The sequence below is a fragment of the Chelonia mydas genome, chromosome 18, assembly GCF_015237465.2.
Source record: "Chelonia mydas isolate rCheMyd1 chromosome 18, rCheMyd1.pri.v2, whole genome shotgun sequence".
Classification (NCBI taxonomy): domain Eukaryota; kingdom Metazoa; phylum Chordata; order Testudines; family Cheloniidae; genus Chelonia; species Chelonia mydas.
Window position 1 is genome coordinate 7,081,165 of NC_051258.2, and position 22,207 is coordinate 7,103,371.

The following is a 22,207-nucleotide window of genomic DNA, read 5'->3' on the forward strand; positions in this document are numbered from 1 at the left end:
TGGGAGTCAGCCTTACCCTGTTCTGCTGTGAGAACCCCCACTCCTGAGCTGTTCACACACAGCCTCGGGCATGTAAGCTGCTCCTTGGATTGTGCAACCGAATGACACTAGCCAATATCTCCAGTCCCAGACACAACCCTGGGAACCTCCGTCTTGCAGTGTCCAGTTATGCCCGTCTAACGCTGCCAGCTTATATGAGTTCATCAATTTAACAAAGAAATTGAAATGTACCAGGCTTGTTATCCCAAGGGGAGCCTCTGACACGCTTCAAACCAAACGCATTGCTTCAGGTAGAATAAACAAACACATTTATTAACTAAAAAGATAGATTTTAAGTGATTATAAGTCAAAGCATAACAAGTCAGATTTGGTCAAATGAAGTAAAAGCAAAATGTATTCTAAGCTGATCTTAACACTTTCAGTGCCCTTACAAACTTAGATGCTCCTCACCACAGGCTGGCTGGTTGCCCTTCAGCCAGGATCTCCCCTTTGACCAGTGCTTCAGTCACTTGGTGTGGTGTCTGTAGATGTAGGTGGAAGAGAGAGGAAGAGCATGGCAAATGTCTCTCCCTTTTATCATGTTCTTTTTTCCCTCTTGGCTTTGCCCCCCACTTCAGAGTCAGGTGAGCATTACCTCATCACAGTTCCAAACTGACCAAAGGAAGGACGGTGATTCACTCAAGAGTCTAACAGGTCCTTTTGTTGTTGCCTAGGCCATTGTCCTTTGTTCCTGTGAGGCTGGGCTGGGTTTGTCCCATTCATGCCCTGATGGGGTGTGAACTGCCCCTCTGTTCTTGGAGAGTTTTTGCCTGGGCTTGCTTTAAGGCACGAGGATATATTTTCAGCCTCATAACTATATACATGAAATTATAACCTATAACCTTACTATAACATAACTGTAACAATTACAATAACATCACTATAACAACCATGCTCAGTGCATCATGACCCTTCCGAAGACACCCAACATGACAAACTTTGCACTGGATACCACACAATCATTTTATAAAGATGAACATGGGGTGTAGGGTGTTCCCCTGAGGTACAGAGTATCACAGTGTGGTAGGAACACCACGCTCCACCACTAGAGGGCAGAAGCAACTGTCACTCACCAATAGCCCTGCTAGTTGATTTTTGAACTGTAACTGCAGTTATAGATTAAATGATCTGTTCATTCCTCTTATGCCTCCCTTGAACCAGCAGAGGGTTATTTCATACAGTCTCTTCTTCAGTGCCTTGTCCATCTTGAGTAATGGGGTTCCCACCACCTTCTTTGAGAGACTGTCCTCCACCAAATTTTGTTACTAGTAATTCCCATGAGTAACGCTAACTCCCGTGAATTCCTCTTGGAGGCCCCTTGTCTCTGCTAATGGATGGCAGAGATGAGGGCCTGGAGGAGAGCCGCCTCGCTACGCTCAAGTCAGCGAAGATGGAAGAGATGCTGCTGGATTTTTAATAACTGGCAAAGTCAGTATCCTCACGCTAAGTTAAGGGCATCTGCGAGTCCATTGTCAAAGCAGCTCATTATCTCAGGGGCCTGCTGGACTTTGCGCTGCTCCTTCATGACCAGAGAGCCTTCATTTATCTTTGGCTGGCCCAGAGATTGGGCCCTTTGCTATTAGATGAGGATCTCACCATGTAGACCTTTGTTACTGCTAGAGTAGGCTACTGCAGCACCCTCTAGCTGGAGCTAGCTGTGAAGGAGACTGCCTGGGGTTTCTGCTAGCGTGCCGTGCAGCTGAGCGACCCCAGTTCTGAGCAACGGTGGTGGTGGGAAAGTTTCAGTGCAGGGTAGCACCTTACAGGTAAATAGAATGTGATTTTTCTAGCCTGCGCATGTATCTAGAGGTGTAGTTTTGTGTATGGACTTTCTGGTTCATTGAATTAAGTGCTTGGTTCTTTTTTCTTTCCATACAAATATTTCCCCTCCGCTTTCATGTCTGGGGCACTGGCATCCACTTTGTCTTCCTAAAGCCCGTGCTCTTCCCCTCCTGAGATCTAACATTGGTCTTGCCTCCAGTCTGCTGAGAAGCTGCCTGTGCCCTCAGGGGAATGCGTAATAAGGGAGAGAGATCCTCTCTCTCAGCCTTGTAGGTGCGGGGCAGGGGAAGCACAACTGCTCCAGTTAGCTGCATGCTGTAGGAAGGAGCTGTCTCCCGCTGTTTGGCTGACATTGCTGCTTTCGGGCTGGGGAGAGTCCTAATTGGCAAGCCCTGCGTCGGATCTCTCCCCAGCAGGAGGAACAAGTGATGGAGGTGGCGGTATCAGTTTGTATCCTCTGCCACTCGTTTCCCGGCTGGCGTTTAATTACCACTGGAGGGACTGTCTAGTGTCCAGAGCAGCTTCCCCAGCCTTGGCCGATGAGCATGTGGGTTCAATACTATTATTTGTATTACAGTTACACTTTGAGGTTCTACTGCGCTCGGCGCTGCACGCACGCACAATGAAACACAGTCCCTGCCCCGAGGAGCTCACAATCTAAATACACAAAGGGTGGGAGGGGAAACAGAGGCACAGAGCGACTCACCCAAGGTCGCACAGCAAGGACGGGATGGAAGCCAAGTTTCCTCAGGGCCAGCCCTATTCCCTAGGCCACACTGCTGCTCCACTACGTTCAGCAGAGTCTCTGCCTTAGAAGTAGACACAACAGGGAAGGAAGGCAATGGAGATGGTGGTGGTAGCCAGATGGAACGGGGTTCACTGGCACTTTAAGAGAGAGGCGGGGCCCTCTTAGACTAACTGTATAAAAGCAGGCCCCTGGGCTGGGGGTGAGGCTATCCTTCCATTCCTTGTGAGGGCATCTGAGCAGGTAAGGAGTGGGTTTTAGTCTCTGTCTTCAGTTGTGGAGGGCCTGGGGAAAAGGCTGCTCACTGAGCAGAGGCTGTAAGTTTCTTTGCATGTGATTTATTAGCCTAGTTTGTTCCAGTGGCATCCGATCTACCTTCTTAACTGCAGATGTCTGGGTTTCACCTTTAAATGAGACTATGCAGGTGGGAATATTAGTTACTAAGACTGATCAAGCCCTGGTTTGTATCCTAAGAATTGCTAGGAAATGTTTCTTTCCTCCCTCCTGTTGGAAATCTTTGCCTGACTGGAGCTCTGTGTGTAAGACTCAGTCTGAGGACAAGCTTGGCCAGTGGTGTTGTGTGAAGCTATGTGAGATGCTCCATGATTAGTTTCTGGAACTAGGTCAGCATGTGTCTAATATGCCCTCTTAGCTGCCTCCTCCAGGGAATTGCAGCCTACCTGGAAGCTGGCTTGGGTTCCTTGTTTGTTGGCTAGTGGCCTGTGCTAAGTAGATTGTGGCACATAAGCACTCTGGTTAGAGCAGCTTGGTTCTTGCCTGCACTGTAGTCTAGCTGGTCAATAAGCATCCTCTCTCTAAAGAGGGCTGGGGGATTCATTCCACTGCATCCAGCTGGTGCTGTAGCCTTAGGAGGGCAAAGGAAATCTTAAACCTGCCTGGGAAAGGCACTTCAGCACTTGTTTTCCTTCCTAATGATTCAAGGAGCTTGTGTCCTTCACCTGCTCCAATTGCTTATTTAACTTGATTGAGCTGCAGAAGGGCAGACGTCCAAAACAAGGCAGAGATTCATTTGAATTGCTTAATGATGGGCTGGATGGTTAACCCCTTGTGTGCTGCAGCTTTTTCTGAATTTAAAGTGCAACAATAAACTGTGAAAAGTAGCTACCGCCCCCCCCTCCCCTGCAAAAAAAAAGAGAACCACCACCCATAAACCTTGTTTCTGAATGATCAGATTGAGTTCTTTCTGATTGTTTTAATGAGGGAGTGCAACTCTTTCTCCCTCCCTGGAGAGAGGACACATAGATGGCTTGGTTGTGGTCTGTCTGAAGCATTGACCAAATTCTAACTGCAGGATCAAACCGAGCCCTGTCTCTGCTCGTTGAGACAATGGGTTTGCAGGTGTAGAACTGAACATAACTTGCTCTGCACTCCATAGGGGTGGCATGAGAGAGTCAGAAGGCTGCTGGACTCAGGGCCCCACCAGCTGCTAGGAAATAACCTGTCTTGTGTTGCTGTTAGGGAAGGTGAGACAAAAGCTTGTAACCCCGTGATCTCTTTTCTGAGTGGTGCTGCGCTTCAAAGTCTTCATCTGGCTTGCCTCCTCTGCACCAAACAGGGCAGGAATTGCAGCCTAGTCACTTTCAAACACTTAGGGAAAGTGCTATTCAGTACAGAGAAGTGTGGCCCATTCAGGTACCCTGAAGTGTGGCCCAATCAGCAAAGACTGATCAGTCAACTGTTCCAATCCCCACCCCGCCTGCCCCCAAAACCAAAATGACATTTTTGTCAACAGTGGCGTTTGTGGAAACAGTTGTGGTTAACTTTAGAGGTGAGGGAATGGGGGTGGTTGGTCTCTCCCTCACTGTTTGTTGAAACACTTCAATAGGTCCTGGTTTTGTTAATTTTTTAATGGAATTGTCTGCCTGGTTGTAACATCTAACCTGAACACTTCAGAGGGTGTGGAATGTCTTGCACACCCCCAGTGTAGCTGCAAAGGTTTAGTGCACACAGGAAACAGTAACATGTAAATCCCTGATCTTGTGGCCAGCTGGCAGTGACTGTCCTAGAGCAAAGTCACCAATAGTCTGACCCTTAGTTGTCTTTTTTCTTTTCTTTAGGGTGGGTAGGGAGAGGAACTGGGGGTGGGGTTTACATGGGAAGAGCCCATGTCATTCTGGGGTGCCTGAACTTGGGATGGACATGTTATTTCTACAGATGTACATGAATACAGACTGATGCTCTTGACTAGTGACCAAGTTGGTGATCTTGGCTTACATCTTGAAACAAGAAGGGCTGCTTCCCTTTAAACTACCAACGCAGGGAGTTGCTAGACCAGTGGTCAAGAATCTCCAAAGGCATGGTATGACTGATGCAGTACCATGTCAGGTAGTAATTCCCCTTAACCATTCATCAGGCCTTATCCAGACCAGGACTGAATGGTGTCTAGTTCCTAGACTAGACTGAGTGTTCATGACCAACATCCATACTTGTGAAATAACACAAGCTCAATGAGGAAATGTGGGCTCTAACTTGCCCATCTTACTGTGTGCCTTGTCTAAATCTCCACAACCGTGGTGAAGACATGGGGGGGGGGGGGACAGGGATAGCTCAGTGTTTTGAGCATTGGCCTGCTAAACCCAGGGTTGTGAGTTCAATCCTTGAGGGGGCTATTTAGGGATTTGGGGCAAAAATTGGGGATTGGTCCTGGTTTGAGCAGGGGGTTGGACTAGATGACCTCCTGAGGTCTCTTCCAACCTGGATATTCTATGTCAATTATAAGGTACTAAGATCACACCTTAAATCCTAGCCTAGACAATGCAATAGTGGACTGATGTCCAACTACTGGGTGCTGCATCTGCCTGTTACCTAAATGAGAGATTCTTGCCAACCATTCCTAGAAGTGAACTTTGCCTCTAATACTGGAGGGTTAAAACTAGCTTTCAGTTTACCCACTCTTCCATTAAACAAGCTGGCTTTTGACAGGGCTCTCCAAAGAAAGCAAGTGTTCATTGCCAGGATAACATGAGTTTTAACAGAAGGTGTTCTTTACCTTTCTGAGCACACCACTAGGAGGGGAAAAAGCAACCAAATGTTCAGACCATGGTATGGTCAGCAGTGCGTCTGGTGGCCCACTTTAAGTCTACTTCCAGGAGACTAGCAGAGATCAAGGCTTCAAGGGCTTTCTCGAATTGCATTTGGACTCCAAAGTACAGGCTCAGCATGTTGCCTGAATATCCAGTTGTGTTCTGTCTGCTTTATCCCCTGCTGCAATGTCAGGTGCCAAGATTCTGGATTAGGAAGGATCTAGTTGGCAACTCTGTAGAATGGAATGTGGCTTGTCCTTTTGTTGAATGCTCTAGAAGGCCAAGGATCTCAGCAGTGATTCCCCTAACTTGACATGAGTTGGAATGTAGTAAATACTTCTGACTCTGGCAGCATGTAAAGAAACTGGCATACAGGTGAGGGCCTGGGTCTCCTGGACTTTAGGAAGTTCCCTTGAGGGGACAGGACCTGGAATAGCTAGGTGCATGACAGGAAGTAGAGAAAGCTTTCTACACTCCTCCAGAGTCAAATGAGAATAGGTCCTTGCTTCTGCTGAGTGCTGGAGATAGGGGGAGGGAAGGTGCGGCTCAGGAGACAGCATGTAGTGGGAGATCTCCCTGGGCCTCCTGAGAACTTGAGGTCTGTAGGGGAAAGTGCCTTCATGAGGTACCCATTGTTAAGCTCTCCTACACCTTCCAGGAGGTGTGTGGAAAGGGAGAGCAGACCTGTGGCCCTTAGGTGCTACAGACAGCAGCCCATTAAAGCAGTCATGTTGGGAGCTGAGGGTACATATGCCAATGCAGTACTATTGTAATGGGTGTATGAGGACTGTATGTAAAACTGAATAGTCATGCATCCGATGAAGTGAGCTGTAGCTCACGAAAGCTGATGCTCAAATAAATTGGTTAGTCTCTAAGGTGCCACGAGTCCTCCTTTTCTTTTTGCAAATACAGACTAACACGGCTGCTACTCTGAAACCCGAATAGTCAGTGTGCTCTTAACGCACTGATGCAATTGCAGAGCTGTGTGTCAGTGGAGGTTTAGGCTTGACTGAGCAGCATGGTGCTTGGCTTTCCTCCTGAAGCTCTTCTCTGTGCTGAGCTGCTCTTCTCGGTGGTTGCGAAGAGCAGTACCAGGTTCTATTGGCCCTAAGCTCTGCTACCCGTCCCCAATGAACAGCCTAGCCTGTGGTCTGGTCACTTCAAGACTTTGCTAATCTTTAAACCATCTCTTTATTCCATGCTCCCACAAGCTTTTGCTGCCTTTCACACCACCTAATTGTCTGCAACTGCGAGTTTTCATTTTTTTGACTCTCCCCTTACTTTGGGGGATGTCTGGAAGGACCGAAAGCAGTAGAAATAAAGCTTTTTAGCCAAGCGGACTCCTTTAAGCAGATGGAGGTCTTGTGGTGATCTGCCAATATATTTCCTACCCAAGGAAACTAGTATTTGAATCTTAAAAGGTGTATGCCTGCCTTGGTGGGGAAGAGAATAAAGGGGTAGAGATGTATACAAGTCTTGCTGGCATAATTAAAATAAAACCCTTAATTTCAGACAAACCACACTCTTTAAATTTCCATTTAAAAACCCTTTTTTGACCAGATTAAAGGAAATCTTGACATTGATTTTTGTCTGAAGCCTGTTTCAACACAACATTACCAACATCTAGGAGGCTTCTAACAAAACTGGCTGAAGCCAACGCTAACTCAGCAGCACTGACACGTTTAAGAATCTGTTTTGGTTATTTTGCTTGAGAAATAATGGAGGGGGGAGATTTACCCAGCTCTACATTGGAGTAATAGGGCTAGGTTCTTGGCATTTGCCAGTCCTAAAGCTACTCCAGGACGGTAGAAGTGGTCCTGTACTCTCCTTGCTGAGAAAGGGTGATCTTGTGGTTGGAGATGCTGGTTTGGGCCTCGGAAGGTCTGGGTTCAGCTGCCATAGACTCCTGTATAACAGTGCAAGTCCCCTCATTCTGTCCCCGGTCTGTAAAATGGGGCTACTTCCTCTTGTCTTGTCCTATTGGGGCTTTAAGTTCTGAGGCTGGGAATACACAATAGGAACCTGCTGGAGGTGCTGTTACAACACAAGTACAATAGAACCTCAGTTACAAACAACCTCCATTACCAAGGCGTCTGTAATGCTGAACAAAACATTATGGTGGCTCTTCTAGAAGTTTACAACTGAACATTGACTTAATACAGCTTTGAAACTTCTCTATGCAGAAGAGAGATGCTGCTTTCCCTTTATTTTAGTAGTTTATGTTTAACATGCTACTATATTTGCTTTTTCGCTTCTGCTGCTGGATTTTGTACTCCTGGCCCCAAATGAGGGGTGTGGCTGACTGGCCAGTGCATAGCCCTGGTGTCTGTAACTCTCCGAGGATTTAGCTGTAACTAGTTAAACACCGTTGAGCTGGCAGGTGAACGTAGAACGTACTTCCAGATACAAGTAACCACTAGCATGGATGTGGTAAAGCGCTGGGCTTGATTGTCCCCCTAAGCTTATAGGAGTTCTCCTGATGCCGTGGTGACGGCAAAGCAGAAGCCAAGGCATGACTTAATAGTTTGGCTTCCAGTGCCTGTACTCCCTGGACCTTGCTGGTCTGTTTACTCTCTGGCCAGCAGTTGGTCACTTCACTGAGTCAAATGCTCATTTGGCAGTGGGCACAATGGTGTGGTGCGGCCATCCTAGGCACGCCAGTGTAAATGACGTGTGCCTGTCTAGAAGGGGGAGGATAGGAGAGCAGGCAGGGCTGTGTCATCCACTGCATGCCAAAGCTGCTGCAATTGGAAGCACATTGACTCAGCAGGTGGGTACCTGCCCACCTCCTCGGGCAAAGCCTAATAGTGCTGTCGCAAGTGACTGATGCAGTGAGGCATAACAATGAACATAAAGAGACTGTCTGACTCTAAAGTTTCTTACAATATACACCCACCTGGCTTCCATCAGCTGTCAGCTCTTCTCACTGCTACAGAAGCCTCCCCTCTTAAAGCTATTTATTTAAAATTTGTCCTTAGTATGCAAATGGCTCTTAATCTTTCCATTACCACTCTGGTGACTTTTCCAGTGTCTGCCCTGAGCAATTTCCTCTGATTCTAGAGCAATTGAGGGTTTCCTACATGTGTGGAGAGGCTGAATTTTGATCAGCATATATCAAGTGTTCAGGACTTCCTTGTAACGCTGTCTTGTGGTCTCCTGTGACTTCAGCTTCTTTTGAAACTTTTGCTGCAACAGATCACACTTAGATGGCCCAGCACATGGATTTCTCTGAAAGGCTTTTAAACTAAATCATGAAGGGTCTTTGGACTTGCTAGTCCTAAGATAACTGAACAGGAAATTCTTCCACTCTGCCCCAGGCTTGGACATTGGATGCTCTAGAAGAAATGGAAGCAAACATGATGGCTTCAGGAACCTATAGATATCATTGCCCAGTGTCATCTCTAATGGTAGCCTGCAAAGGACTTCAGAAGTAGGGTGGCCAGAGTGTGTGAAATCGGGACTGGGGTTTGGGGGTCATAGGAATTTTATATAAGACAAAGCCCCAAATATTGGGACTGTCCCTATAAAATTGGGACATCTGGTCATGCTATTCTGAAGGCAGCAACCCAACTCTTCCATGTAGGAAGAGTTTGGAAGGGCCTTCTTGCTTAGTCTACTTTGGAAACCTCAAGAAAGCCAACTGTGGGCATGGAGGACTTGTTAAGGGGTCTTGTACAACATGTATTGCAAACTCACCATAATCAAAGGACTGAGTGCTGAATCTCTAACAAGTTTCAGAGTAACAGCCGTGTTAATCTGTATTCGCAAAAAGAAAAGGAGTACTTTTGGCACCTTTTTAGAGATTAACCAATTTATTTGAGCATTATGCTCAAATAAATTGGTTAGTCTCTAAAAAGGTGCCAAAAGTACTCCTTTTCTTTTTGCAAATCTCTAACAAGACGACATCCTCCTCCAAGACATTACCAGCAATAAACACCTTAAGTTCTTGCTCACCTCAAAAGTGATCATTGAATGATTGCTACGACATCACCTCATAGCCATTTTTAATGAGATGGGACCTGAACTTCTAATATGAAAAACAGGCTTTCCCTGTTCTTCCTCCCTCCCATCAGGATGTATGGCGTCTTCCAGGCTCTTTTGGCTAAAGTAGCCAAAGGCACAAGAACATCTTTACCCCTACCCTACACAGGTCACTTTCAACATGAACTTGCAACTTGTAGACTACCAATCCTAGTAACAAAGCTCTGTCTACCTGGCCTGTGGCCCAAACTGGAGTACTGCTTGCAGTGTCTACTGTAGATCCTAGCAAGGTGTTCTAGCATGCTAACGCCAAGTTTCTTCCCAAAGTCAGGACTAGAACAAACTCCTTGGCTACCTCTTTCTATCGGTAAGAAGGCAATGCTGGACATAGCTGTATAGCCAAGGCTTCAGTGTTCGTACAGTGATCTAAAGAACCAAAGTTTAACCACTCTGTGTCATTGGTAGCAACACACCCTCTGGGGGAGAAGCCTTGAGTTCAGTAGTCTGCCTAGAACAAAATGCTTAAGGCTAAGCACAACTCTTGGATGCTTGTCTCAAGTACTCTCAAGCCCCTTAACTCAAGACAAGGGCTCTGATACCTGAGACTAGGTGCCCCAAAAACCAAACTACAGTAGAACTTGCCCTGACTAGACTCCATGGCTGACACTTGCAAACTAGCAAGACTAACCAACCAAAAGCAAACCAAGTGGTATACTCAAACTACAGCTTAAATCTTGGCAACACAGGGAGACCACAACTGGCCTGCATTATGGGGTCTAGAAATGTGCAAATATATATTCCTTGGGAATGCTACAGGACTAAATTGGTGGAGATTCCAGGATCAGTGGTCCAGCTAAGCATGCCCCACTAGTTGGCTTAAGCTAGTAGGGGCTTCTTGCTTCCAATGTGGCAAGTTGTTGAATGTATCCTCCCAAACCCTGGATAAAACCAATCCATAAGCTCCAGGGTAGGTCTCTTCCTTTCCTTCCAATTGACTTTCAATGAAAAAGGCACACAGAGCATTTTAAGTGTGATTTAACTGACAGTTAAAGATATGGTTTTTATTACACTTCATAAATTTTGAGATGCCTTACTGCAGATAATAATTCCACCACAGCTGTCATTATTTCGTTTGTTCTTAATTTGATTAAGTGAGGTGATCAATCTAGAGTTCAGGACTGAATTAATTCATGCTGCCTAGGTACAGGGTGAGCCAGGGCAGCTGTCTTCCCTCAATGCAACTTGAACACTATCTTCAAGTTCATTCAAACAGTCCTGCAGACGTGTGCCCCTTGTCCTAGACTCCAGCGGCTGGGGCTTGTCAAGGCAAAGGTCTGCCAGAAGGACACTCCCTCATGCAGAAGTGGCTTTTCAATACAGCACTGTCCTTGGAACGGTTGTGGTCAGAAAATACTAGGACTTCTTGGGTTGCATTTTAACTGCTGACTTAGACAACATCCCAGGAAAGTGTTGGTTCCTTACCTATTGAAGCAGAGCTGGTAATGGAAGAATTCAAACAGGAGAACCACTGGTTGTGAGCACTCTGCATAACACACCAGGCTCTTCCTAGAGGTTTTTGGTACAGCTCCCCACACAGCTGTCTGTGGCAGCTGCTACTCTGCTCTCTAGCAGCTAGAGGTGCAAATGTCTGCACTGAGCACACTACATCTCTCTCTCGCATGGGTGCATGTTAAGTAGGTAGGCTGCAATACCATCTGTTGCAAGGGAACTACCCAGTGTCCTGAAAGCTCAATAGCACACCCTTCAATGGCTCTGCTACACAACTAAATGTGAGTTCAGGAAAGCAGCCTTACCTAGGAATAGGCTAACTGCAGTCAGCTTAAGCTGGATGCTTTCCACTTCACCAGGACAGTGGGACAACAGATGGGATCCTATCTTGGCCTTACTAATGGCAGAAGCCCCCTCAGCTGAGGAAGTTGGGAGAATGATAGCAACACCTTGATCTCTGACCTGATTCACTTCTGTCCTAGTGAATGAACATTAACTAGGACTTTCAGCATAGATCTGTAACCATAGCTTGGGCTCATAGGCAGCTTGGCTTGGAGCTTTTGTCTAGTCTACAATCACTCCTTACCTTGAGATCAGACTTCCCCCTGTCTTGTTAAACACTTAAGCAGACATGCCAAGTCCAGCTGTAGTGGAGACATAACCGTGGGATAACTGGGAAGCTGAACTGGCTGACTTGAGGGTTGGCTGAGCTCAGAGGGCAGCAGTATGTGAAAGCCTGGAGCATTCGCAATGGTGTCAGCAGCTGTACATGGCATGCTCTGATCTGAACACTCAGACAGCCTAGTACAGGTTCCGACAATTGTGTGAAGGCAACACTTGCCATCACATTAACCACAGCTGCTCCGAGCATAAGCCTGCAGTTCCTACTCAGTCTTGCCACCTCCTCGTGTCGTAGCTAAATGAACACGCTGTTTAACGTGCATTACTAATGCTTGAAGCATTAACTTGTACTTGGGTGTTTGACATCTCACCTCTTAAGCTGTTTGGCTACTTGTTTCCTTGTCCATACTGACAAACAAGACCAGTCTGCAGCCAGTCAATTGCATGGTCTGGTCCTGGGCTATTGTGCCCTGGCTAAAAACACTGCATGGCACACTAGATGAAACTGATCACCACAGTGTCTCTGGAAAGCAATTTCTCTGCCCTAGATCTAGGGAGGACTCAGCAGGATTGTCCAATAGTCAGAGCATTCACATACAAGACCCATTCACTCAGACTCACATTCCCTCACTTTAGTCTTACTGGGCTACTGACTTTAACCTCTGGAGTATTTCTGTCAAACTGCTGACACATTTGGGATTCATTCCATGCCTCTAAGGCCAGAGTAATTCTGGATGCTGGCCACACTTGGTGGCAAAGGGCCTTTTGCAATCTAAAACAGATAAGAGACAGAGTAACTGCTTCCTGTCCTACCCTGGAGGCGCTGTGTGGCCTAATAGAGTACTTGACTAGGACTTAGAGGCTCAGGCACTAGTACATTGCATGAGCTCTAGGTTCATCTGGATGACCTTGGGCAAGTCATTATCTTGTGCCACCATTTGGTCATCTGTAAAATGGGATGACAATATTGACTTCAGTCCTCTGAGCTAAGAGTTCGACAAGCCCTTTGAGAGATTTGGGGTCCTGATACACTGTCTAGGAATGGGTGAGGCCCTACTTTCCCACAGGCCCAGATTTGAGCTGGGGGGAGGGCCCTGATAAAACTGTCCCCTCTTGTCAGTCCTGAAGCTAGGTAATATTCTAACCGCAAGTCTTCAAATGGGACATCTGCCTGGTCCTGTTAAATAGACCCCACTGGAGAAGGGCAGCAGCTGCCATGGACAAAGCAATTGCTGGAAAGATGGTTCCTTATGCTCCCAGGGAGGCCCAGATAGCCTAGTACTGTAGTAACAATAAGAAACATGCCATGATGCTGTACAAAACATGTGGGTTGAGGAGGGGGTTCTTCATAACCAGCTCCCTCTGGCAGTCAGTGATAAGGGAACACCCCTTCATAGTGCCAGCCTATAAACAAAGGGACATGACTGCTGGTTATCCTTGGAAGCAGTCAGGCTACCAAACACTTGCTTAAGTGGGGGCTGTCTATGTGCTTGTATGATTCTGCAGCCACATTGGCCTACAGGATTTGGAGAGCCGTCTCCCTTACCCACCAAGATCTCTACCCTGCAAAAAGAGGGGACCCAGTTCATACTCCAGGACCACAGGCTGTATTGTCACCCAGTATTCCCTGCATCAGTGTGAACGTGCAGTTGAGCTAGATCGTGCTTTGGACCTCTTGTCTCCACCAAAATATCTCACATGATGGCAAATCTTCCACTGACATTACACCAGTCACCTTTGCCATGAACATCTCTGCTATATTGCACCTTAATCTGGTGGAACAGGTCAGCAGGAATGCAAGTCCAGCTAAATAGGACACAGTGCAAGAGTCTTTGCTTTGACTGCTCCAAAGCTTAAAACTGACGGGAAGAGGGTCCTAGTCACTGCAGTGGGATATTAAGCAGCTGTTTTAATCAGGCTTCATTGTTTCAAAAGCTGGACTTCAGGGCATACACCCACTCCCTCCCTGGTAAAGGGATGCACTAAGGCTCTAACACGTTTCTATTTAAAACCACATGCTTTCCAAACAAGACACTTCCCCTGCACATGTGTCTCCCCAAGGAGAGAACCAAGCAGGTGACCAATTAGTCCCAATGCTTAATATACTGCTGTAGGTGCTCAAATAATACTACAGAGATGAGAGCAGTAAAACCTTCTATAGACCAGGCTGCCTGGGAGTGGAGTTGAGTGAAGGTTGCAGAAAGAATGCTCTGGAAAGCTCACCCAGAACTCCTGAGAGGCAAGGGGGGAGAGCTTCACCAGCAGATGCTTATGAAATATTAAGCAATGCAATCAATCCTGCTATCCCAAACCTTGCCTCAGGCACGCATCTCGTTAAAATCACTCGCCTGCCCACTGCTGGGATGGAGTCATGACCTGTGGTCCACTCCTGACACATCAAGGAAGTAGCTTCCCTGCTGTTGCTGCTGGAAGGTGGGGATGCAAGAGGAAGTAGGCTGGAAAGCATGTGGTACAGAGATCAGTAAATAGAGGGTTTTTTGGTCAGGAATATTTCATTTCCATGCAAGAGCTAGTCCTTGCAGGGGGTTCAGCCTTCTCTGCATTATGTACAAACCGGAGGTGCTTTTCAAGCTACAACTAATGGCAAATTAGGCCAGGCAGGAGCAGATGAAGCTGGGTCCCTATTAACCACCTTCTAGAATCTAGCAACGAACACAGCACCCTGCTGGACTTTGGCACTTAGGAAATAAACAGTACTAGTGGGAAAGACCTCCCCTCCCTGACAAACACATGCTTATGTCCAACTTAACGAGTGTAAAATCCACCAGCGCATTCTCCTGGCCTTCTGCCAGCGCTTGGGATCTGTGGCTTCTGTAGCTAATGAGGCACCGTAAGATGCTCCCTCTCTTGAGAGAGTTTAAAAAAAAAAAATTGCCAAGAATTTATTCGTCTAATTACATTTTCTTAATGCAGTTGACCTCAGCTGCACTTATCAAAGCCACAATCTCCCAGCCATTATTGGTGTATTAATAAGTCAATTGGCTATTGGACACACAATCCCCAGACATTCAGTGGGGCAGGGCTCTTAGAATATTACATGCATAATGGGGATTAGGCTCTTGTCAGGCTCACTCTCACTGGGATAGTGAGTGCCAAGGATCTTGTGGCCGGGCAGCCTCCCAGTTTGTAGGAAAATCTGGTGTGAGATTCCTTGGTTCTCCCATTCCATGCTGTCGGGAGGCCTATCCCAATGGCACTGCAATCTCATTCCCATGTGCTCTATAGGTTTGCAAGGTGGTCAGTATCGCTGCAGCCCCTTCATGGGTGACTCTCTTGAGCAGCTGGCTTGTGTAATAGATGGCATAGTGCAAGAAGGTGAAGGGACTCCTCCAGAGTCCCAGGCATACACAGCAAGTTTATGTGCTGGGAGTGCTCCCCCAGGCCCTGCCCCCACCTCTTCCTGCCCCATTCTGACCCCTCCCCTGAGCACACCTGGCCCTTGCTCCTCCCTCTTACCCCCTTGCCATGTCTCCTGCATGCTGCAGAGCAGGTGGTTGCAGTGGGTAGGGAGGTGCTGGGAGGGGAGGAGCTGGCTGCCAGTGGGTGCTGAGTACCCATGGAGTTAGTGCTTATGCTGCCAGGTGATCACAAGCAGGAGTGAGAACTCCACAGGCCTGCTGAGGCCAAGAGCTTAGTAAGATAGAACTGACAGCCAGACAAAATCCTAGTGTCTAGGAAGGACTGTCCCTGTAATGGGATTGAGGAATACAGCTGGTCTGAACCTGCCTTGTCTTCACTGAATTTCCTCCTGGGAACAAGACTCCCCTCGTTTTTTGGGGTGGGGGGGCAAACAAGTTTTTGAAGCATTCTTCAGTGTTGGCCACAAACCCTTTCGGTCAAATCGACACCTCCCATAGCTTTCCCAAACAGATTCCTATGAGCTTCAAATGGGTCATCTTCTGCCAGCCCTAGTGGGAAGAGGCTTCCCTGTAGGCTGGGTTACTGCAGGTGTAACCCACACACCTCCTGGGTGTGGTGACCTGGTCCATCTAGTGGCACCAAGACCACTTGGAGACTAATGAGTCCACTCTACAGCCTTAATGAAGAGCCATATAGCTTTTAGCTCATGCAGTAGAGGCTCATGCATTTAGCTCCAGAGGCCCCAGGTTCGATCCCACCTGCCAACAACCAGGCTCAATCAGTGTTTCCTCACTACTTTTTTTTTTAAAAAGCAGCGGGTGCTAGGCACCATCGGACCATTTACTCAGCCACTGTTCCTAGGATACAGTAAGCCAGCGAATCTTGTATAGAGAGGCTACCCCTGGGTAGGCAGAACCAAATCACTCTGGTTTAGGTGACCAGAGTTGGCACTACTGCGCCTTAAAGAGCCTACACTAAAGGCTTGACCTCAGCAGATAGGGCACAAAACTTCAGCTCCAACAGCAGACTGCCTCTTGCCAAATCAGTCTGTTCTTGCAAAGGGAAGATGGCTGCTTGAAACTGTCAACACCATTTCCCAAAGCCCTGAGTTCTTGAATCGAATTACTGACCTGACTTAACCCTGCTTAGCTGCTTGGATCCCAAGGGGACTGTGGAACAGCTAGTCTGGCTGCCCAAATGATTGAAAATACCCTCCCTTTCCTTGCCCTGCAGACGCTTCTAACTAAAGAGCCCAGAGGCTGCTATGAGATGCATCTTGTCTTTAAATGCCCCTCAAATATCAGTGTGGGTAAATGCAAGGCTTTGATTTCCAGTCTCACCAGTCCTCTAACTGGCTGTGTATAAGGACACCAGAAATGGAACCTGCTCCTATGCTGTGAAATCTCTCACTTAACACAAGAAGGGACCTTAGAGGCAGCATCTTAGGTCATGTCTACACAATGAAAATACTCTGATTTTACAGAAGTCAATTTTTGGGAACAGATTGTATAGAGTGCATCCACACTAAGCATATTAATTCAGCTGTATGCATCCACAGTACAGTGGCAAGCATCGACATTCCGAGTGGTGCACTGTGGGTAGCTATCCTGTAGTCCCCACTGCCTATTGGAATTCTGGCTGAACTCCCAATGCCTGATGGGACAAATTTTTGGCCCCAGGTGGTTATGGGTAAATGCTTTCACAGAGAGAGGGAGGGTTGACTGACAACAGCAGACAATCATTTCATGCTCTTTTCCCTGGATTGCATGAGCAGATGCCATAGCATGGCAAGCGTGGAGCCCGTTCAGCTCACTGCAGCAGTTGTGACCATTGTGAACACCTAACACATTATGCAGTTTATGCAGAACCCACACCTGAAAAACCAGGTGAGGAGGCGACAGCAGCACGTTGATGACATGAACACAGATTTCTCTAAAACCGCAATTTGGAGATCATGGTGTTACCGGGGCAGGCTCGTGCCGTGGAACACCAATTCTGGGCTCAGGAAGCAAGAGCAGAGTGGTGGGACCACATAGTGTTGAAGGTTTGGAATGATTCCCTGTGGCTCTGAAACTTTCGCATGCGTAAGGGCACTTTCATGGAACTTTGGCTTGCTTTCCCCTGCCCTGAAGCACAAGAATACAAGAAAAGAAAAGGAGTACTTGTGGCACTTTAGAGACTAACCAATTTCTTTGAGCATGAGCTTTCGTGAGCTACAGCTCAGTATGCATCTGATGAAGTGAGCTGTAGCTCACAAAAGCTCATGCTCAAAGAAATTGGTTAGTCTCTAAAGTGCCACAAGTACTCCTTTTTCTTTTTGCGAATACAGACTAACACAGCTGTTACTCTGAAAAGAATACAAGAGCAGCCCTCACAGTTCACAAGCAAGTGGCAATAGTCCTGTGGAAGTTTGCAACGCCAGACAGCTACCGGTCAGTTGATAATCAATTTGAAGTGGGCAAATCTACTGTGGGGGTTGCTGTGATGCAAGTAGCCAATGCAATCATTGAGCTGCTGCTATCAAAGGCAGTGACTCTGGGAAATGTGCAGGTCATAGTGGATGGCTTTGCTGCAATGGGATTCCCTAACTGGTGGGGCTATAGACGTAACGCATATCCCTATCTTGGGACCAGACCACCAGGGCAGCCAGTACATAAACCGCAAGGGGTACTCTTCAATGGTGCTGCAAGCACTGGTGGATCACAAGGGACGTTTCACCAACATCAATGTGGGATGGCCAGGAAAGGTTCATGATGCTTGCATCTTCAGGAACTCTGGTCTGTTTCAAAAGCCACAAGAAGCAATTTACTTCCCAGACAAGAAAATAACTCCTGGGGATGTTGAAATGCCTATAGTTATCCTTGGGGACCCAGCCTACCCCTTAATGCCATGGCTCATGAAGCCATACGCAGGCAGCCTGGACAGTAGTAAGGAGCTGTTCAACTATAGGTTGAGCAAGTGCAGAACGGTGGTAGAAGGTGCATTGGGATGTTTAAAGGGTCACTGGCGCTGTTTAATGACTCGCTCAGACCTCCGTGAAACCAATATTCCCGTTGTCGCTGCTTGCTGTGTGCTCCGCAATCTCAGAGTAAGGGGGAGACATTTATGGCAGGGTGGGAAGCTGAGACAAATCGCCTGGCCGCTGAATGCACGCAGCCAGACACCAGGGCAGTTAGAGCACAGCAGGAAGCACTGCGCATCAGAGAAGCTTTGAAAACCAGCTTCATGACTGGCCAGGGTACCATGTCACATTTGTTTCTCTTTGATGAAAACCCACCCCCTCGGTAGCCTCTAAATTCCCTGTAAGCCACCTGCCCTCTTCCCCCCCTTCAATCACAGCTTGCATGCAAAGGAAATAGTCACTATTGTTTAAAAAACATGTTTTGTTTTTTTATTAATTGATTATAAAAATAGGGAGAACTCACAAGGTAGCCCGGGTGAGGTGTGGGAGGAGGGAAGGAAAAGGCTACTTCAAAACTTGTTGAATGCCAGCCTTCTGTCACTTGGGCTGTCCACTGGGGTGGAGTGGTTGGGTGCCCAGAGCCTCCCCCCCACACCTCACGTTCTTGGGCGTCTGGGTGGGGAGGCTATGGAACTTGGGGAGGAGGGAGGGCAGTTAAACAGGGGCGGCTGCAGCAGTCTGTGATCCTGCTGCCGTTCATGACGCTCCACCAGATGCCAGAGCGTGTCCGTTTGATCCTGCAGTAGCCCCAGTGTTGCCTCCTGCCTCCTCTGATCTTCCTGCCATCGCCTCTCCTCACATTCCTGTACTCTATTGTGTCCCTCCACGCAATCTGCTGAGCTCTGTCAGTGCCGGACGACTGCATGAGCTCAGAACACTTCATCGTGCATTTTTTTTCCCCACTGCCTTATCTGAGAGCCTTTGGGACAGAGGAGGGAGGCTTGAAACATTTGCAGCTGCTGGAGGAAAAAGGAGTGAAGTTTTTAAAAAGATAAATTTTACGCAACAATGGCTATACTCTTTCACGGTGAACAACACGATTCACATTACATAGCACATGTGAATTTTTTTTTTTTTTTTTTTTTGGTACAAGGTCACATTTTGCATCTTTGGTGTTAGATCACACACGCAGGGCCAGGCAACAGAACTCAGCTTGCAGGTGGCCATGATAAGCCATAGTCTTTTGGCTTCTGCAACCTTCATAACAGCAGCCCCCTCCTCTCCCATACTAAGCAAAGCACATTGAGTTGGCCATTTAGTGCTGCAGTCTTCCTGTTAACATGCAGCAGCAGAAACCAAACTAACCCCTCCTCCCCATCCAATTCTCTGGGATGATTGCTTTACTCCCTAGAATAGCATGCAGCTCAGCATAGAAGCAGCATGTCTGGGGTTCTGTCCCAGAGCGTCCATTTGATTCTTTGGTTTGCTTGTCTGAGCTTACGTTTCACGCAGCACTGTGTTTGCGTCCCTGCTGTAGCCTCTGTCCCTCATGGTCTGAGACTCTTTTTAAATGTTTTGGCATTTCATCTTCCCACACAGCAATCAGATCCAGTACCTCCCGTTCAGTCCATGCTGGAGCTCTTTTTCAATTCTGGAACTGCATGGTCACCTGTGCTGAGCTCGCCTGGCCAAACAGGAAATAAGATTCAAAAGTTCCCGGGGCTTTTCCTGTACACCTGGCCGGTGCATCAGAGTTCAGAGCGCTGTCCAGAGCAATCACAATGGTGCACTGTGGGATAGCTCCCGGAGGCCAATACCTTCGAATTGCATCCACACTAACCCTAATTCGAAACAGCGATGTCGATTTCAGTGCTAATCCCCTTGGTGGGGAGGAGTACAGAAATTGGCATAAAGGGCTCTTAAAACCAAAAAAAAGCTGTGTGGACAGGTGCAGGGTTAATTCAATTTAACACTGCTAAATCTGACCAACTCGTAGCGTAGACCAGGCCTTAGACTACCTGGTGCAGCAATTGTCCTCAAAGCAATGATCTGACACAACAGATTCTCTTACTTTTACAGTATTAATTATCTGAATTACTTAGGCTCACCACTTGTCCTGAGGAGCTGCCGTCCCTCGGTTACTCCAGACATAATTGTGCTGCTGTCTAACAATGGGAGACTCCTGTCTGAGGACGAGAACTAGGCTGCCTTGAACTGCATCAAAGAAATTCCATCCTGAGGTTGAGTTCTGAGCTCCAAACTTGTCTTGACAAAGTCAGCAGAACCCCTGGATGGGTTCCTCCCCACTTCTCTCTAGCTCCTCAGCAGAATGCCAAGGTTCTCTGTGAATGTTGCAGGGTGGGTTGGTTTTGTCTTTATTTTCCTGAGCCACAGAGCAATCTAAAAATCAGCACCATGATATCAACACCTGATCGCTGGGATTTTGGAGGCTAGTTCAGTCTGTTTCGTCAAAGGAATAATAGTCTCCATTGCGTCTTGCTCTGGCCCGGTGGCGCTCTGACTCCAACTAGAGATGTTGGAGGAAGTGCCTCGCCGAATGTGCTGGCTTCCAGCCAATGTTGGCTGAATCTGGATTCAGCTGGCATAAGTACACAATGTATTTGGGGGCACGCTAGGGAGCAGGGAGGGCAGCGCTTCCAGCTGCATTCCTGAACAGCTGCCTCTTGTGACAGCTGCCCCTTAACACAGATTGATGCTGTCTTCCAGCAAGTTGCTAGACTCCTGGGTGCTCCTTCTCCTTCCCTCCCAGCATGGAGGGGGATGTACTAATCTGATTAGCATGCAGGTGGCACGGGCATCTCTCCTCGTCACTTAAGTGAACTGCAGAGTTGCTTTTAAAAACAAAAATGCTTCCCATTATTTGCACAGAATTAAGGCTGCCTCCTTGCAGATCAAGCCCAGCACTGCATAATGCTGCTGCCTCAGTGGCAGGGTACCAGTGTGATCTCACAGTGGGCTCTTGGCCATGTCTAACAAGCTCTTACAGAAATGAGGGCAGTCTCCCAACTGGGTTGGGAAAGATCCACTTTGGGGCTGACTCTGAAATGCTGCTTTTGCCCCACTGATAAAGCAAATTCTCACTTGTCCGAGCTAGTTGGCCCCATCCTCTTCAATCATGAATCTCTGCCTATGATCTAGGCTGGAACAGCCACCATGTGGAAGGGTGTAGTGAATTGAACTGCATACATGAGATGGTCCCTGTTAACCATTGGCTTTACCTAGAGCCTCAGGACTCTCATTAGACTAGAATGCTTGGCAGGTGAGGCAGGCTTGCACCCTAGATGTAATTTGTTGCTCCCCAATAGACTTGGCATTTATGAGTGGAGGGGGATGCAACCATTTAGTGCCAAAGTTGCAAATCTTCAGTTACACCAGCTCATCACTGGACTCAACTGGCCCAAGTGGGTCACCAATGAACTGTCTTTCCTGCAGCCCTAGTAGAGGATCCTTTAGAATGTAAATATCCTAACAAGCATTGGCGGCTCTCTACTTTGTAGAGAGCCTCCAAACCTCACCTATAAAGGGCAGTCCCTCTGATTTAGTCAGTCTCCAAACCCATACACCTTAGGGGCAGGAAGAGTTATGTCAGTCTTCAGCTTACATGGTCAGAGCAAAAGCAACGTGGTGGTGGTGGTTACAAAGTCTGACATTCCTGATTCTAGTTTGTTTTTCTTGCCTTCAGTCTCTGCTTTCCCTTTAAACAAGCTTCCGGTCATCAGGTGCAGAGAAGCTTGGCAATATGAAACGAGTGCATCATTGCAACAAGAGTCCTAAAAGATCTGGCTGAGGCGATCTAGCAGCTATCCACTTTTAATCTTCCCAGGTTGAAAGCAATATTGTAGCTGTATTGGCCCAAGATATTAGACCTGGTGGGTGAGGTTAGATATAGATATATATAATTTAATTGGACAGACTTCTGGTCATGAGAGAAACTTTCAAGCATGGTGTTCTTCTTCTCGTCTGGGAAATTAACTGCTAGTTAGTGTCACTGCTAAATGTGAGGTTTGAACAGACTATTTAGCTACTTATGTTAATCCCACCAATATTGTCCCACACTAACAGAGGTCTCTCCCAGGCCTGCCACACTGCACAGCTTCTCAGCTTGGGCATTGCTGCTCTAGGCCAGTGGCTCTCAACCTTTCCAGATGACTGTCCCCCTTTCAGGGGTCTGATTTGTCTTGT

General features: G+C 47.4%; 1 protein-coding gene across 2 annotated transcripts in view; it reads left to right on the forward strand.

Annotated features, from left to right (window-relative positions):
* Positions 1-2,692: 2,692 nt before the first annotated feature.
* The window catches only part of ACTL8 (actin like 8), a 34,060-nt gene continuing 14,545 nt past the window's right edge, over positions 2,693-22,207 (forward strand). The window contains exon 1 of one of the 2 annotated variants that reach the window (XM_027831412.3): positions 2,693-2,809. Coding sequence is in view for 1 of the 2 variants with exons in the window: in XM_043531836.1 (XP_043387771.1) it covers positions 20,353-20,362 (10 nt within the window). In the remaining variant the exon portion in view is untranslated. Of the gene's footprint in view, positions 2,810-20,111; positions 20,363-22,207 lie in introns of those variants that run through there. The other variant, XM_043531836.1, reaches the window with a different exon arrangement.